Raw genomic sequence first — 19,334 nt, 5'->3', positions numbered from 1 at the left:
GAGGCTGCCAAAGATAGGCATTGGAGAGTTCAGGTTGTGGAAAAAAGAAGAAGATCGGCATTAGCGTAGAGAGCCCAAGTTGAGGATAGGCATTGGAGAGCCAAGGTTACTAAAACAAAAACAAAAAAAAGATAAGGTGATCACATGTTGCTAAAAAGATAGCCGTTGGTTTGAAAATTTAGGACCAACAAGTCAGAGACAAAACTCAAAGAAAAGGTGATAGATATTTAAATATTTTTATTTAATTTCTTGCTTTATACCATATGACACACCCTAGTAGTCCAAATATGTTTTAACTATTGATTACATTTTTCAAAGGAGAATTTTATGAGTATTGAAAAATTAAAATGAAAAAAATATTTGGGTTTTGATAAGAAAAAAAAGGAGGCGATTTTGAAAAAAAATAAATAAATATTTTGATTAAAATGTTAGGTGATTTGCAATGGAAAAAAAAAACAAGAAAAAAAAGAAAAAAAAAAAAATTTAAATGTGATGTTCTTGGAAAAAGAAGATGGATATTTTTTTTTAAAAAATAGGAAAACAAAATTGGAGAGTTCTTGATGTCATATTTTTGCAAAAGTTTTCAGAAAATGAGATTTAAAAAAAAAAAAAAAAAAAAAATCTAAAAGGGGGATATGAGTAGTCTCTTTATGAGAAATCCATGCCTATGCAGGCATAGAAAACATGAAAAATGATTTTTGGAAAATAAAAAAAAAACAGGGCACCGTAGTCCTGGTATGTCGTGCCATAGAAAGGAATGATGAGAAATCCTAGACTAGTGTAGGCATAGGAAAAATGATTTTTGAAAAAGAAAAATAAGACATTGCTGTCCTAGTTTGTCATGTCATGGAAAGACATAATGATATCATGAAAAGGCACGAGGGTGCCTAATGAGAAGGTATTAAAAAAATTGTGTTTAAAAAAAGAACAGGACGTCGAAATCCTAATTTGTCGTGTCATGAAAATGCATGATGATGCTATGAGAGGGCATAAAAAAAGAAATGTGTTTTTGAAAAAAAAAAAAGAAAAAGAAAAAAAGAGGCCCACAGTCCTAGAGTGTTATGTCATGAGAAGGCATAAAAAAAATGGGAGAAAAATGTTTCAAAAAATAAAAATAAAAAGAAAACTATTTGGTGCAATTTTTGTTTGTAGAAAAGACATCAAGAAATATGGCAATTGTTACTCAAAAAAGCAAGTTGAATGAATTTTGTCAAAAACAAAAAAAATTAAAAAACCAATTTACAAAATTTTCAAGGAGGGACCCGACTATAGCCCTATTTTTATCTGTGAAGTTGAAGTCGCAAAAAAAGAATTTTCAAGATCCTATATGGATACGAAAAAAGAAGCGAAGAAATAATTGAAATTAAAAATGAGGAAGAAGAGAATATGGCTTATCCTACTGATTATTTGTCCAAAAAAAATCTTATTCTAAAGGTCGCTTAAGTTGCCATTGCCTGAAATATTTACCTCACTGTCCTGAATGCATTTCTGCAAAACTTTCCATATAATACAAATGACCGATTTTTTTGTAAATTGTTAGGCATTCACAGTTTCTCATGTCATTTCTTGGTCACATCATAAAAAACCTAAAATATTTGATTAAGGTTTTGTATTTCCTAGATTTTAGGAAAACAAGTCTATCCATAGATATGTTGACCCGACACTTGTCTCATAATCTTTGTGCTTATTTGTTTGGGAAAGGTTAGTCACTGTATTGCTTTTGCGTTTGAGGCGTGGAAGTGATAGTGCAAATAAGTTCCCTCTTCCCGTTCGGGCCTAAAATAGGAAAGGTTTTGCTTTGGTGGGAAACCACTGAAGCAAAACATTTAAAATGTTTTTATCGGGGTATAAAGCCCCAAATTAAGTTTCAAGTCTGCTTAAAATTAAAAAGTGTTAAAATGTTAGCAAATTGAGCTAAAAAATTTAATTAAGATTTGTGTTTTAAAATGGATTATCTGCTAGTTAAATCAATGTTCATATGTTAGGGTAATGTCAAGGTATTTTGCAGGAAACTGTTGACTTGGCATTCTAACCAATTGGCCCACTGACTTTCAGGATAATTAACACTCATTAGTGCAGTCTTGTGCATATTAACTCTTGTCCTTGACACCACCTCGTAGCACTTAAGGTATAACTAAAGAGATTGAATTTGCGACATACCTCCCTCAGCTATAATAAATGTATCATCTGCATATTGCAGATGGGCAGACCGGTAAGACTCTAATCATATAGCCCTCCACAGCCCCAACAATCATAAGGCTAAAGGATTCCGCCACAAGAGTATAAAAAAAGGGCAAAAGAGGATCCCATTGGTGTAAACTCCTCGATGCCTTAAAGTAACCCCACCCTTTAGCATTAATAAGAACAGAAAGGTGAGCCGATGATAGACATCCATTAATTCAACTCCACTTTGAAAAAAACCACCATAAGCGCTCCATGACCTTATCCAAATAATCCCATTTCACTATATCATAAACCATTTCAAAATCAATCTTAAGAAAAAATTCTTTTCCTTCCTTGGCTACGGATGGAATGAATAATGTCTTATGCCACCAAAATTCAATCCACAATTTGTTTGCCTTTGATGAACGTAGATTGAGGGCCCTAAATAATCTTCGGCATTATCCTCTTGAGTTTATTAGCTAAAACCAATTTTGTCAGATTCATTTCAGAGCCTTCTTCAATTTGGTGAGAAAAACTTCAGCAGATTCAGTTGAAAACTTAGGACTTTTTTTTTTTTTTAATTTAATATAAATAAATTAGATATTTATATATATTTCAAATAATGGAAAAAAAAAATTAAATAGCTATTTTTTTGTTGGCCGAAGCAGGCATGCAGAAAGACCCGAATCATATCTAAAGCAAACCCGAAGTGGCCCGAATTTGACCAAAACACCCCGAATTTGACTGAAGCGGTAGCATTCGGCTTTGCTTCTCTTTTATTTATGCCCAAAATCTGAAGACTTCTTTCTCTTCGGTTGAAGCAAAGCGAATTTGATGACATTGACTAAAACCTTTGCGAGGATGTTGCATGAAGAGGACAGCAACGTTATGGGTCAACTATCCTAAAGGGTTTCCATGTGCTGCTTTTTGGGGACAGGTGTAATGAAAGTGGTATTTAAAGCTTTGGGAACTCTCCGTTCCTCATAAAACTGCTGGAAAAAGCGACTCAAATTCCTTTTCAATATATCTCAAAACTCTAGAAAAAAGCTAAGAAAAAACCATACGAGCCTGACACCTTAGACTAAAACCAACTTCTTCAATTTCAGCAAATGAGAAAGGTTACTCTACATCCTGTGCACCAAGAGACGAAAGCTTATTAAAAGGAAAATGATTGATAGAGCAGACAAGTCTTGGCTATGTAAAAACGAGACATTTGCATTTTGGGGTATCTCCTTGGATTGAGGAGATATGGTTAGACCTTGGGTAAGAATTAGCGATGGCATGAAAATGTTCGGTATTCTTTAATCTACTTAGATCTAGATGGTTGAAACCAATAAACTTCCTCCCCTTCCCCTTTAAGAAGATCCCCTAAAACAAGTTTCAAATGTTCCCTTTGATTCATATTAAGGCCCCTCCCCTCCCCTCCCCTCCGAATTTGTTCCAAGCACCTCCAAAAAATTCTACTCCTTAGGTACCCAATTCTTTCTCTAGCTTTTGTATTGTTCCCTCAATTACTTTTGTAATGTTTTATTATTAACAAATTCAATCATCTTTTTTACAAGAACAAATTCAATCGTCTTTGTCCCTTAGCCAAGCCAAGCTGTACGTGTGAATATAGATAAGATTCTAACTCAGCACGTACTTACACAATCTTAATATTACGGAGAAAATCAGACGAAATGAAATTTCGCCCGCCCCGCCCCGCCCCGCCCCACATGCAGATGGCTGGCTGGTCCCGTCCCCCAAGGTTTAGTGGTCCACCAGGAGATTTGGAAACATAAACGAAATTTCGGCGGAGATATTCGCAATTCACACCTGGCTGACTGACTCCCTCCATTTTGAGGTTTGGAAGGACGAGGCGACGGGTCAAATTGTTCATCAGGGTAGAAGAAGCTCTCATTCTTCCACCACGAAATTCATATTTTCAGACTTTTAGCTGCTGCTCCTCATTGATGTGAGGAAAAACAGCACCATGTTTGTACGGAGAGGGTAGTTTGTGTTTTGCTTGTTCACTTGGGTAAATGATAAAAGTTTTCGAAATTCTTGTTGTGGATTTTGCAGGTGTGCTAGGCAGATGGAATGTTCATGGGGATTGGATTTTTCATTACTGTGAGAGAGATTAGTTATAGCTTGACTGATGAACAGAGGTTTAGAGAGAGATTAGTTATTGCTTCACTAATGAATCACTATTTAAGCAGATGACAAAGGGAAAGAGAGGATAGCCCTGGGTTGACATGGTTTTAGCACGGCCATTGGCACTCATGCTTCTTCTTGCGTATGTTTGGAGTCTTCGGACCGATTGCTTGTGAAAAAACAGCTTTGCAAACTCGGCCTGTCCAACTCGAAACTGGCTGCCTGCCTGCTTAAATCCGAATTGGGAGTAGCTCATCCAGTTTTGATAGTCCGGTTAGCTATTTTTTGTTTGTAATATATTTTTTTAATCTTTTGAATGATTAAATAAGAGAATTGTTTGTAATGTAGTTCTTGAATTTTTTTTATAATTTCAGCAAAGATTACATGGGGTTTTGGCCATTAATGCTCATTTGGATTTGATTTGTTTAATCATGCTTCAAATAATTTTTTCATACTTTTAGGACAGATTATTGGTTAGGTCGGCTGGTTTCCGAGGCCAATTCAATTTTGAATACCAGTAAAAAATGTTTTTTCCAGAAGAAATCCATAAGAATGGGTACAATGTTCGACATAACTATATAAATGGTGCGATCAAAAGGGTCATCATAAAAAATGATGGGAGTAATCAAGGTGGTGGGACCTCTTCTATTTCCTATCACAAATAGAGCCATCATACAATCCAATCTATGCACTGGAGTGGATAGCAACGTGAGAAGCTAGAAGCACGAGTGTCGTCACATTTTTCACTCTCCCAACTCCAATTGGATTAGGATTATATGAGAAGGAAGTAAACGGTGGTGAATTGATAACGATCTTCATACTAGTAATCCACCGGTTATGGAAACATAGATATCCTAATGAAACTAAAAAGAACATTAATAAAAGAACGACTGGAAATATAAATTCTCCAACCTTCAGCAAAAGAGATGAGAGCAGAGCAAAAAGGTCAGATTGAGTGATAGAGAGAGTTGCAGATAGAGCGAGGGAGAGAGAGTTGTGTTATTGAGGTCATTATGAGACAATTGTAGTGATGGCCATTGCACATATTGCATCACATAAAAACTACTGTACTTGGTAAATGTTCACAAAAAGTAGGGCTAACCGTGCAAACCCAACCCATTAAATTAAAGAATTGAGATTGTTTGCCAAAAGACTATTTATCGTTGTTTGTTGTTATATGAGGTCATAATTATTTTTCGTTATTAAATGTCAAATTGGATGATTGTTGAGAATTTTTTTTTTTGTTTTTTTAATTCTTTATACCAAAAGTACAATGGTAGCGATTTGAGCTAATCATGTATTTAGTAAACAAAATGATTCGCGGCCTCGACTAAAGGGGCTCATATTTGTATAATGTGCATCAAGATAATAGGGAGAAAATGTAAAATTATTCACTGTAAAATACGCCCACAAAGAAGTTGTACTTCATATTTATACATGATGAAATTTAATACAAAAAATATGCCGGTCTGAAAAATTTACACAAGCCTAATAATCTGTCATCCTAATATGTTTCACGCGATGTACACATACGAGCCGCCGATTCAACGGTTGTGATCTCTCCTAGGCCACAAACAAGCTCGCTCAATATAGGCCTCCGACAAGCAATCCCAGATCAGCCGTCGATATGCCCCGTCAAGCCCGCCATCTCAATCTGGAGGGTCAGATATCCTCCGCAACAATACCCTCATGAATAGTGCTTAACCGTAACCTGAATTTTCGATATGCCAATTTGGCCCTCTTCGAAGCATTTCTCTGCAATTTTCTGACAGAACCGGACCTTGAAAGACCCGGTTTTACGGTCTTAGCCTCACCGGAGAATCCCAATTTCCGGTCACCAGAAAATCCAGAATTACCATGGAAATCGACCTCTGCAAAAAATGGGGCCACTTTTTTCCGGCGACCCCTCTTTCTCGAGCCCTCGCTCAAGGCAGTACTCGCCTTCACAGCCAAAGCCGCCATTTCTGAAGGTTCTAAAGGGTAATGAAGCTTGGTTAACGGCAATAGGAAATAGATCTGACCCAACTGTAATTCTTCGCTTGCTTTTAAAGGAGGGATGCAATCGTTGATGTACATTTGATCAGCGTGGCAAATGAAGCTCGATGGAAACGACTGCAAAACTTGATCTACAGTGACTGGAACGTTGAATTCATGGAGGCCTCCACTTGTCAAGACGAGCTTGGCGGTATGAAGGGGTACCTGAGTGGTCGATAAGCAGGAGCCCATAGGGTTTCAAAGTCTCTGCAAAATTGTGATGGATCGCTCTCTGTCTAAGTAGAAGCGCTAAAGATAATGATGAAATCTCTCTCTCCTCTCCTCTCCTCTCCTCTCCCTTGTGCCGATGCTTTCTCCGTTTGCTCCTTGGGTGAGTGAATGGGGAGTGCACCCCAATCTTCCTCTCTTCCTTGGAGAAAACAAGAATCTCTATCTCACTCTCTGCAAATGCCGCCCAGAAATCTCTCTCTCTCTCTTGATCTCTATGATTTGAGATGGTTAAGCGTGCTTATAAAGGGCGTTGGGGTTTTGGGGCGTCACATGGGGCGTCATAATAATAGTGTCCAAAGTTGAGGTTTTCGTGGTGATTTCAGTGGTGACGCGGATTACGATCTTTATTATCCCTTTGACTATATTGCACTTGAGAGGGACAATGCGAGTGAAGAGAGAGAAAGTATCAGAACGAAAGGAGAGAGAGTGACTAAATAGGAGAAATATTGTGCCACAATAAGAGAGAGAGTGACAAAAAAGAAAGAGACAGAGGAGAGAGAAAGTAACAGAAGAGGTAGTTGTGCTTGCGGGCGAAGCAACGTGTAGGCGCCGCGCGTTGCTTATCAATTCAATGGGTTTGAGCCGAGCCGAGACGAGACGTGGACTTCGTACGGTGTACGACAAGTCTAGAAGGCGACCTCGCAGCGCGTGCGTGGTTTCGTGTTTTGGCGAGTATCGTGGTTTCCTACTTTCCGAAATTCGTAAACAGTGCATTATAGTTGCATAGCTTTGCAGCAATTTGTAAAAGGTCAAGAATGTTTTCAAGTTGAAAAACGTCTCCATTCATACTGTTCACTTTGAGATGCTCCGTTATATAGGGCAAAAAAAAAAAAAAAAAAAAAAATTCCCAAGTCTTATAAATAGTGCAGCTTGTAATTATGGAGACTTATTTTTTAAAAAAATTTATCTAGACCATTTATTTTTAACATGTTCAAGTATTTTATAGATTTGCCGTTCTATTGAACATGAATTTTCAATTCATCATGAGATTTCACACACTGGAACTGCATCTTTCGGCAAAATTTAGAGATATGTGTTATTTGAATAGTATAAATTGGGCACCTTATATAAATTTCATCCTTTTTAATTTCGGCATTTATAGCCGGGGTTTTTAGGAGTCTGCCGGCTCATTTAATCCTAACTCTATAATCCATGTTAGAGATGGGTTTGATATTAAAATTTGCATTGATCCATAATCTAAACTATGGTGATTATGAATATTCAAAAATAAATTTTATAACTTAAAAATAAGCTTTTTTTTAATTTTATTACACCATTTGTTTCAAATTCTGGTTATCTCCCCTTTCTTTAATGTCCATATTTAAGATGGACGTTTAGTGCTTAGGGAAGGCATGCATCTACTGACTCATGCAATGGTTTAAAAAACGGATCGATGATCCGGATCGATGACCCGGATCGGGCACCCAAGAAACCGATCCGGATCTACGAATCGGTGATCCGGATCGGGAATCGGGTGAATCGGTCAGAATAAAGCTTCAAAAAAATCCAAAAAAATTATTAAAATTCATTATAAATATTGTTTTTTAAGAATTCAATAAGAAATGAGGGTACTCCATTAAGAATTTTCATGTTTTTGAATGAATATGCGAATATTGATATGTTCTTTCCCTGCATGAACCGCCATTCAACATTTAATTTACATCACACAAAAGGATAAACATAGAATTATCATGGAATAAGTATATCAACATACATGGACTACAATAAAGCATAAAATTAGTAACATACGATCTAAAAATAAAATGATAGACGACGTTGTTGTTCTTCTTGGTCACGCTGGTGCCATTGATTGAATTCGTTTGACAATTCATTGATTCGATCTAAAAACGAATCATCGATATTAGCAGGCGTCTGACTATTCCCAAATCCCTGAGTGTTAGTGTTTTGTTATGTTCTCAATCCAAAATCCCCGAAGCTTGTCCATCCTTCATGCTCACCTGCACTGTCGTGCTCATCCCTACACTGTTGCTGTTGGGACTCGATATGTGAATAATATGGTTGGGATAGGGTGGCCTCAGAATCATCATCTCTCTCATTTTCTCTTAGACCCCCTTCCCACTGTCCCTCATTAGGTGCAATATCACCGACATCTTCGACGAATTGTGGATACGTTGGCTGGCTGCTTCCTCTTTCATACTGCTCATCACTTTCTTCAATATCTTCATCACCGATAGCCTCAAGGAACTCTCTCTTGTGCAACACTGGCTCCTCCTCTTCTACTACCCAATGGTCTGCTGTGTCTGTGACAAATATTGTGTCTAAGTCTATCGGCCCATAATCTTCAAGCTTCCTTCTTATTTGTCGCTCTCTGAGGTTTAAATTATAATGAACGTAGACTAGTTTATGAAGCTTCTCAGAAGCGAGTTGATTCTTCCAAGTAGTGTGCAACCATTGGAACGTACTCCCATTTCGCTCACAGCCAGTAGCAGAACATGTCTGGGAGAGCACCTTGATTGCTATCCTCTTTAGGTGAGGTGCATCAGTACCATATATCTCCCACCATTCAGCTGGATTAAAATGCAAAAAGCATTGTAAGGGCAAGAACAATTCATAAGATTAAATATATGAATGAACGAAATATTAGTGAGGGGATAACCTGGATCCATCATAGTTCGAGAATTTCTGGCAAGTCTAGTTCCGAAGGATCCTATAACATCCCTATACATAGCAAGCTAAAACAAATATATTACGTTTTAGTGCATTATTCCTCACAAATATAACAACTCAATGAAGTTCTTACCCAAACATTAAATAATACCTCTTGTATTGTTGCTATTTGGTTTCGATGGCTTATCTCCAACCTTGCAATAATGTATCTGACCCCTTCCATAATCTTGTGGGGTTGTTCAGGTGTCAAATAGAAAAATTTTGGGTTGAAGTAGTAACTTGAAAAATATATAGGTAGAAAAATGTCATTTACAATTTCATAAAAAAATGATTTAAACTGAAACATTGTAATGATATAAATATATATTTACCAGCATAATGAATTGGACGTCCAAATTTGGTGTTCCACCTCCTTTCTATAATCTCGATCACTTTGCTAGTAAACTTACACTTCTCCCCAATAGCTGATTTCGCCCTCTCAATACCTTCATAAAGGATACCCATGGTAGCTTTCTTGTCAGCATCCACCATTCTTAACACCATGACCAAAGGGGCAGTGGCCTCTACAACACTGAAATATCGAGACCAGAACTGCCTATTTGAGATTATGTTGTCCACTTTTATACCGGTACTGAACTTCGAGAGGCGGTCATTTAACCACTCTTCACAAGTAAACAATCTCTTTAATGCACCTTCAGATTCTCAAATGGCGTCCACAGCTAAGTAATTGGTCGCAAAGCGGGTTATGGCAGGCCTGATTATCTCTTTTTTCTTAGAGTGTTCTCTAAACAGAAATAAAATTTTAGAGTAGTTGTATATAAATCTCGACACCAACCTTGCTTCCTCTAGAGTCTCCTTCACAATTTTGATCTCACCGATCTCCTCTAACATAAGATCGATGCTGTGTGCAGCACACGGGGTCCATACTAGATGCTTCCTCTTATCCATCAACTTGCTGCCCGCAGAAACACATGCACGCGCATTGTCCGTAATAAACTGGACTACATGCTTATCTCCTACCTCCTCCACTATCTGATCATATAGTCGTATGTAAAAGTTTGCATCCTTCTTCGTCCCTGATACGTCTTTGCTAGACAAAAAAGCTGTACCTTTTAGGGAATAGGCTAAGAAGTTTACAAACTCCTTTTTGCTAACTTTATTCAACCAACCATCACTCATGAGAGTAATGCCTGTCCTTGGCCAACTCTGTTTATATTCTTCAATCCACTTTTTAACTTCCTCCACCTATTCATCTAATATTGGCCCACTGAGCACATATGCCGTCGGGGGTTTTACCCCGGGCCAGACTCTCTGGATTGCACTGACCATAGGTGGAAAATATGGGCTATTGGCTGCATCAAAGGGAATCCCTTTATCGTAGAACCATTTACCAACATATCTCCCTAACATGTTTCTTGTACCTTTAACCATGCCTTTTAGGGTCATCTGTTGTGACTTAGGCTTCGAGAGAAATGGGTCTTTACGACCATGACATGTAATACTCGCACTATTAGGTAACCTAGAAACAATTTCTTCAACAACTGATTCTCCTTGATACATATTGCCACCAACCCCTCCATACATATTTGAGCTGGGCCCGCCATACATGCTCGAGCTGGGCCCGCCATGCATATCTGAACTAGGCCCACCATGTATATCTGAGCTAGGCCCACTATGCATGTCTGAGCTAGACCCACCGGGCATTCTAAACCTACGTTCCCTCTGATATTGTTCATGTAAACTCAATCTTGTGGCCATGTCCAGCTCATTATTATATTGCTCTTCTAGGTCATTATTATATTGCTCTTCTGTATCATTCATGCTTGATGGTGTATATAAACTAGCTATCTCCTCATTCATCCTATGTTTGGTAATTTTTTTACCTTTGTTAGCATTAAGAATTGTCGCCATCTGTTTTTTTACATTACTAAGGACACTAGTGCATGCAGAAACTTCTCCCTTAACCCCTGCCAAGTGTTGCTTGAACCTATGTACCCCACTACTTATCACTCTTTGATAGTAATTACAAGTAATTTTGTCTTTCTTGTTGGGATCAAGTCTGACCCCATGTTGCCATGCAGGGTCTTCTACAGATCTTGACATGATTCAATTGTTTTAAGATGTAAAAAGTATAAAATTAACCTGACAGTTAAAAAAGAAAAATAATCACCATGTGTAGTGATAACATGTTGCGGTAGTTCATGTAGTCATATTTGTTGTTATTTGTTATTGCAAAATACCTTTATTGACAATAATATTTTCGTACATATCAATTACAAACATTCAGGATAATATAATACAAAATACAAGCTCCAAACATGGCTACAACTCAATTATCAAGAACATACATTTTTTGCATTAAAAAATTAATAATAAAAACAATTCTTCACAGAGCTAGCTAACATCAGTCATTCCAACTAAAAAATCCATGAACAACAGATAAAAAAAATACAGTTTTGCATTAAAAATATAATAACATGCATTTTTTTGCATAAATAATCCATCAACTTACAATTTTTTCAACAAAAACTTTAACAATAAAAATTTAAAATATGGTTTAATACCTCATGATAATTAAAACCTTGTCATGATTTTCACATCTTTTAGGAAAATCATCATTTTTCAAAAAATTCGATAACGGAAAAAAAAAAAAAAAAATGTACAGCAAACTCAAACAATAAAAATTAAAAATTGGGTTTAATACATCATGATAATCAAAACCTTATCACGACTTTCACATCTTTTCAGAAAATCATCATTTTTCAAAAAATTCGATCATGGATGAAAAGAAATAAAAAAAAAAAGTACAACAATTTTTCAAAAAATTCAATCATGGATTACAAAAAAAAATTCGATCATGGATTAAAAAAAAAAAAACAAATTTTCAAAAAGTTCGATCATGGATTAAAAACAAAAAATCACAAATTTTCAAAAAATTCGATCATGGATTACAAAAAAAAATTCGATCATGGATTAAAAAAAAAAATCATAAATTTTCAAAAAATTCAATCGTGGATTACAAAAAATTCGATCATGGATTACAAAAAATTCGATCATGGATTACAAAAAATTCGATCATGGATTACATAAAATTCGATCATGGATTACAAAAAAAAAAAAAACATAAAAAAACAAAAAGTTCGATCGTGGATTACAAAAACAGAAAAAAACAATTCGATCATGGATTACAAAAAATTCAATCATGGGTTACAAAAAAAAAAAAAAAACAAAAATTCGATCATGGATTACAAGAAAAAAAAACAAACATTTCGATCATGGATTATAGAAAATTCGATCATGGATTACAGAAAATTCTATCATGGATTACAAAAAATTTGATCATGGATTACATAAAATTCTATCATGGATTAAAAAAAAAAAAAACAAAAAAAAACAAAAAATTTGATCGTGGATTACAAAAAAAGAAAAAAACAATTAGATCATGGATTACAAAAAGTTCAATCATGGATTACAAAAAACTCTATCATGGGTTACATAAAAAACAAAAAACAAAAAACAAAAAATTGGATCATGGATTACAAAAAAAAAAACAAACATTTCGATCATGGATTACAAAAAAAAAATACAAACATTTCGATCATGGATTACAAAACATTCGATCATGGATTAAAAAAAATTCTATCATGGGTTACAAAAATAAGAAATAAAAAAAAAACATTCGATCATGGATTACAAGAAAAAAAAACAAACATTTCGATCATGGATTACAAAAAATTCGATCATGGATTACAAAAAATTCTATCATGGGTTACAAAAAATTCGATCGTGGATTACAAAAAAAAAAAAAAAACAATTCGATCATGGATTACAAAAAAATCGATCAAGTATTACAAAACATTCGATCATGGATTACAAAAAAAAAAAAAAAAAAAAGAAAAAATTTTTGTTATTCACAGAGCCACCTCTAAGTGAATAAATTACATCCAATTGAGTACATTTTATGATAAACAACAATATAAGGAATCAAAACCCTAAATTTTTAACACATTATTTCTAATATATCATGAAAAAAAAATTAAAAGGCGGAAAAAAAAAAAAAAACAGCGGAATTTTGGTTCCGCAGACATCTCTGTGTTCATCTCAAATTTCATGCTGTAATTGACCAAATTACATAAAATTAAAAATTTTTAATCATAATAGACACAATAAAGATTAAAAACCCTAATTATTGAACTCATTATGTTCAAAATATGTCGTGAAATAAATCATATGGGGGAAAAAAAAAAAAACCCAAACTTCTTACCTGATTTTTTGAACCGAAGCCTTCAATCTCCAAAAAACTCTGTTTTTCTCAACGATTATCACAAATTAGTAACAAAAGGTTTTGATTCACAGCTTTACGATCAAAATGCCTACAAATTTTGAAAGATTCATGCCCTATTTGACATGAAACTTTCAGAAAAGGCGGAAACCCTAAAAATGCAAGTTTCGTGATCTAAAAACACCAAGTTTTCAACCATTTAATCCTTGTAAAAGCGGAATAAAGCTGTTTACAGCCTGCAAATTTAATCCTTGTAAGAGCGAATAAAGCTGTTTACAGCCTGCAAATTAGATCACATGCCAAAAAAAACAAAAAAAATGATAAAAAAATGACAAATTTCGAAGACTCTTGTGAAGAATACTGTGCAACCTGTGTTCTTCACGGACTCGCCGATTCCGCACAGTGCCTGGACGAGTCACTGTGTAGAATCGTCCGGTTCTCTCTAGAACTGGACGATTCCCGTTTTTTTAGCCGATACGATCCCCCCATGGCGATTTTCGAGTAGAACCGGGCGAGTCCGGTTCAACTCGACGTTTTTTTAAACACTGGACTCATGCAATACGTTTTCATGTTTAAGTATTTGGCATGTTGAATTGAAATTATTCCAACTGGCCCAGATTGCTCGAATTCCAAGTCCTTTAGCAGTGCTGAAACTTTTGTTATTAAAAATTTGCCTTGTCCAACTCAGGTTTGCCTGAGACAAACCAAGGGCTGGACCCTTGGCAAATGGGAGCATGAGTCCAATTCGTTAATTACTACTTTTTAAAAGATAATTCAGGTTTGATAATAACAAAGCCAACGTGCATATTTTTCTTTCCTTGCCATTTTATTGTAAATTTAGGTTTCATGATGTTAGCTTTTCCGTTATTAATTAGCAATCGTTATCTTTATTCATAAATTGTGTATTATAAAATTATTTACTTTTGATATAAAAATGTCACAATTATTTATAACAATCCAATATAAAATTTGACAGCTTAGTTGTATTATCCAAGTTTTTTATAAACAATAGAACAAATGCAATCGCCCAATTTTACATTCACTAGTCAAGAGCAATTTCAAACTCTATATACTAAATGCAAAATAGCCTTGCACTATATTTTTCCTTTATCGAAACACCCATTTTCTAACTAACGTAATGGATAGGAAAATGCCACGCGTGTTTACACATGACTAATCTCCACCGCCCACGGCGTCCAACGCCGTTGCTGAGTATGCGTCCCACATCAAGTTGAGATAGGACAGGATGTTGTTGACGTGTGATCTGAGTCACTTCTTCACTAACTTCATTTTTCTCAAACTAATGAGGAGAGATGAAGCATTTGTGGATGAGGTTTATTTACTGCAAAAATATTTATTTTTATTATAAAAAGGTCACAATTATTTACATTATACCGATGAAAGTTACATCATAGATTTTGAAACATAAAGCTACCTCTATAATGCTCGACAAAACCAATCGGCACCATCGTCGACCTCTCATCTCTATTTCACAGCTAAACCACTATCTCGGAAGAGACTATATCCATTCAACAGCTAAACCACTGCAGGAGGAAAACGTCAGAGCAAGAGAGATTTTCCGCCACTAAAAAGGAAAATCACCCAAAATCTTCATGGGAACCAATTCTCTACAAGAAACCAGCCTGCTTGTCAATCTACAGGAGGCACATTTGTGGTGTTTCTCTCCATAAGAAGCTCACTTCTCTTTAAGGGGTATTTTGATCAATTTATATTTTACGAATTATTTTTTTCATATTTTTATTCGGTGCGCCTTATTAAATTGTACACACGCTCCAAATTTCAAATAATTTTGATTTGTACAAATAAAATAAGAATTAAAACACTACTAGATAACTGTGATCGTGCGATGAAGTTTGGATGGTGATAAGGATACGCGAAATCACTTTTCATTTATGCCTATAGATGTTGGGAAGAGTTTTTCTATATATATAATAAGGCTAGGAGTTGACACTAAATAAAAAACTTCCTATAGGTGTCACATATATCTCAAGAACCTAGAAATATATCCCAGAGTCCTAATATTTTTGAATTTCTATTTCTTCTAAGAAACTTATCAATATTAATCCCAATTTCACATAAACGATTTTTTTACGTGGGTGATTGTGGATATGCAACATCCAACAATATCTAGGTCTAGACTATTGGTTGTGATGACCCGACCCAATAGCCACCCCTATATTCGAGTATGACCGACCATTTAGAATAAGTTGGCCCAAAACTATGAGAACAAACTTGTCGAAGAAATGCACATATGTAGCTCTATTTCCTTATGAGAAAATTCTATTAAGGCTAAAGTTAGAGACCCCCAACGAATGATTGGATTTAAACTGCAGTTCACAGAAATAGGGGGTGAAATTTGACAAAAACCCCGGTTTACAAATATTTCAAATTGAAAAAAGGCTTTGATTATGAAAGAATAGTTCGCTTTTTTCTTTGCCAACCGAAAAAAAAATGGCTTTAACTTTTTATTTGAAAAGACTAGCTTTAGATCCGTAGATCACATAAGTAGAGGGAGGGAATTTGGGATTGAAGTGGCCCTTAATGAACCATAAAAAGATGCCTGTTGTCGCTTTTAGCTACAGAGAAAAAAAAAATAAAATAAAAAAAGGCCCAAATAGCTTACTTGACCAATATTAAAAAATCAATGAGTCCAGAATTGCCCGAGTCTGGTCGAAAATCGCATGCTTGAGGATTTTGGGCTAAACTCGATTGAGTCCATTGCTAAAAAAAACTGGCCGTGTTCCCCATGGCCGGTTTTAACTAGTTAAGGTGGTAAATTGAGGAACTTAAAAAAAGAAAATTCAAAATTTTTTTAAAAAAATTAATTTGTTCATAATAAGTTTTTGAGGTATTTTGGCTATAATTGCTTATTTTAACATTTCCCTTTTGAATCTCAATTAGATGTATTTTGTTTAAGTATACTTAGAATATATTTTTCCTATTTTTTGAAAATTTTGAGATTGATTTTTTTTAAAAAAAAATCAACATTTTTTAGCCCAACTATGACTTCTCCCGTTAGGGCCGGTTACCTGGACTAGTTCTGGGTTACCTAGACCTAGCCCATGGCTAGGGGCTATTGCCAGATCGTGTTTTTTAACACTAATTAGAGCATTCTATTGGTGAGCCCGAAAAACAAAAATTCAATATGAATTTAAAACGATTTTGAGTCGGATCGTCAATTTACACGTGACGAGAGGCCATATGAGGCTCAAAATTTCGTACAAACCGTTGCTAAAGTTGAAAAGCCCTAATCCTTTTAACCGAGCCGAGCTCAACCGAGCCGAGCCGAGCCGAATAAAATGAGAGAGAGTATAAGAAACTTGGCTGCCAAGTTGGAAAAGAAATAGTCAATGAAGGAAGGGAGGTCCATCCATATGATTAAACTCCACAATATATATATATTCAAATCTCATTGGCAGTGGGGGTAATTTATAAATACATGCCTTTTTTTTATTCAACTTGGTGCACGTGCTGGGCACGTAGGCAAATATTAAGAAAATTGAAAATGGAAAGTGGTTCGGTGATGAAGGGAGTGCGACGTTGCATGGGTAGAGTGAAAAAAGATGCGTGACTCACGGGGAGAATTAATAGTTGTGATGCAATTCTATTAATTAATGGAAAGGCATAGGTGAGAGTGAGAGAATGCGCGATTTATAATTTTCTGTCCCATCCAATACAATTCTATTAATTAATGCTATTATATTTGTGGAGGAAGCCCTGCCTTTTGTTTGAAATAAAAAGGGACAGGCAAATATATTATATTGAAGGCGATCAACAGGTGTCGGTTTTGGCATGGAACTAACAATCGCAATTTGTCCATTTAAGTCTTCACATATTTTGTTGATCATTATATTCACAAACAGATACATCATTGCAATTATGTTTTAAGGATTTTCCTCTATATATAAATAATGGAGAAAAAGAAAACTAGTGTTCATTAGCCATAATTAACCAAAGGAAAAAGTTTATAGAGACCCGAGGATCTAAACAATCAAGTTAGAGCCCACCTCAAATTTTTCACTATAAGAGGCTTTTTTTATGCTCAAATATCCTCAAATTGATCATCTCGACATTAAGATGCATGGACAAGAGACAAAAATGGATTTCAAGTTTTCGATATAGTACATCTTGTGATGCATTTTCAGAACGTCAATTTTCAAGATTTTCAAGTTTTTATATAGCTGCTCCATCTACACTATTTTTTGAGCTTTAAATTTTGTAACTGAAGATGAAAATATATTTTAAAGCTATCACAAAGATTTTCAGTATTGAAATCATATTTCTCGACACTATTTGACTGTAGGCTTTACTTTTATTGTTCAGAGCCTCAGCTCTATACAAACCGCACCCTTAACCAAATAATATTAAGTTTTTTCCCACAATAAATATTCTTATATTATTTCTATCGGCAAAATGCTCGAGTGACAATCTTATAAAACTATAGAATATCCATGACATAGTTAGCAAGTAAGGGAATAATAATCCAGTTTTATCGCAAAAATTTGGAAGGAAAAATTGGATAAAAAATACGGATCGCCAAAAAATAAGACTAAGTTATAAAATCATGAATTTGGTTTAAAAAAAACATAGTGAAATAATTAGATACGTAAAAATGATACAATATATGATTATCATTTGCAAATATTGTATAGATATATTAAAGGCATTAAACAATAATTTTATAGCCTTGTCAGTGTTATTAGAGTAATACTTGACAATTTTTTGTTGAAAATTTTAACAAATCTAACATCAATGTTTATTCGATTGTCAAAATATATTGTAGATTTATCGGGAGCATAAAATGAAACAACCACAATAATACTAAACACAAGAAGTAGTTAGTAAATAACATTAACTATAAACTGAGGTATATGATTATTTTTTAAAGATGCGCTCAATATCAGGATTGCAATTAATTAAAAGATAACGCAAAGACCCAAAAACGCAAAATAATGGTCCATCCAAAATATTGTCTTATACATTATTGAAAAAAAAGGGAAAATAATCAAACTTCTTTATGCATAAAAGAAGCAATAAAATGCCTTAAGCCAATTTGAATCTGGCATTGAATTCCTAGCTACCTAAATATTTAGTATCATTGAATCTCTCTTTTACTTTTTATAAGGATGCTATGGGTTTAAAAAAAAAAATTTTTTTTTTATTGGGTTACTCTTCTTCTAATTCTATTATACCTATCATTTTGAGATATATGATAGTTGTGGTTAGTTTTTTTTGGGGAGTATATTGTTTGTATTTTTCCTTACACTTTTTTAAGGGAACTCAATAGTGAAATTTATGGTTAAATCGAGATTCTTAATTTACTCTCACCGTTAATATACTTATCTTTTAATTGAAATTCAATAATTTTAAGCGAATGAAAAAACAAAATTATAGCGAAGAAGTTTTTGAAAAAAGATAAAATACGGATCTATATCGGTTTCTTTAAGAAACGTTTCAAAATTTTTATGTGCTTCCCCTACAACATAGAAGTTCTATTCTCCCCCTACCATTCAGCGGTCCAATTTTTATCAAGGGAGCCACTCACCGTTTGATCTTAGATCCGACGTCTCAAAGTATTTTATTTTTAGTTTTTTTTTAAAAAAATAGTGTAGAGACGTGACATTGTGATTGGAGCAATCTTAACCCTCAATTCAGAATGGACGGTTGGATAAAGAGGATGATAAAACTTCTATGCTGTAGGAGAAACATAAAAAGCTTGCCCTTAAAAAAAAAAAAAGAATGGTAAAGAAAAGATGGTGTTTCTAAAGAGATCATAAACGGTACCACACCACCCACTGAAGCACACAATCGTAGTAAAAAAAAAACAAAGAAAGTAGGCACA

General features: G+C 34.8%; 1 protein-coding gene across 1 annotated transcript; it reads right to left on the bottom strand.

Moving 5' to 3' along the window:
• Window positions 1-5,958: 5,958 nt before the first annotated feature.
• LOC18439617 (uncharacterized) lies at window positions 5,959-6,258 on the bottom strand. Its single transcript, XM_088862447.1, has one exon. The coding sequence runs from the start codon at window positions 6,256-6,258 to the stop codon at window positions 5,959-5,961; it is 300 nt and encodes a 99-aa protein (XP_088718573.1).
• Between the last annotated feature and the right edge of the window lie 13,076 nt (window positions 6,259-19,334).

Source organism: Amborella trichopoda, chromosome 3 (assembly GCF_054954075.1).
Source record: "Amborella trichopoda isolate Santa Cruz 75 chromosome 3, AtrichopodaSantaCruz75HAP2 v2.0, whole genome shotgun sequence".
NCBI lineage: Eukaryota > Viridiplantae > Streptophyta > Magnoliopsida > Amborellales > Amborellaceae > Amborella > Amborella trichopoda.
Note: the sequence above shows the minus strand (reverse complement) of the source record. Positions and strands in the feature narration are given on the sequence as shown.

Bases quoted from the DNA above. Each gene is read 5' to 3' on its own strand.
- LOC18439617 (XM_088862447.1), bottom strand. From the start codon at position 6,258: ATGGCGGCTTTGGCTGTGAAGGCGAGTACTGCCTTGAGCGAGGGCTCG.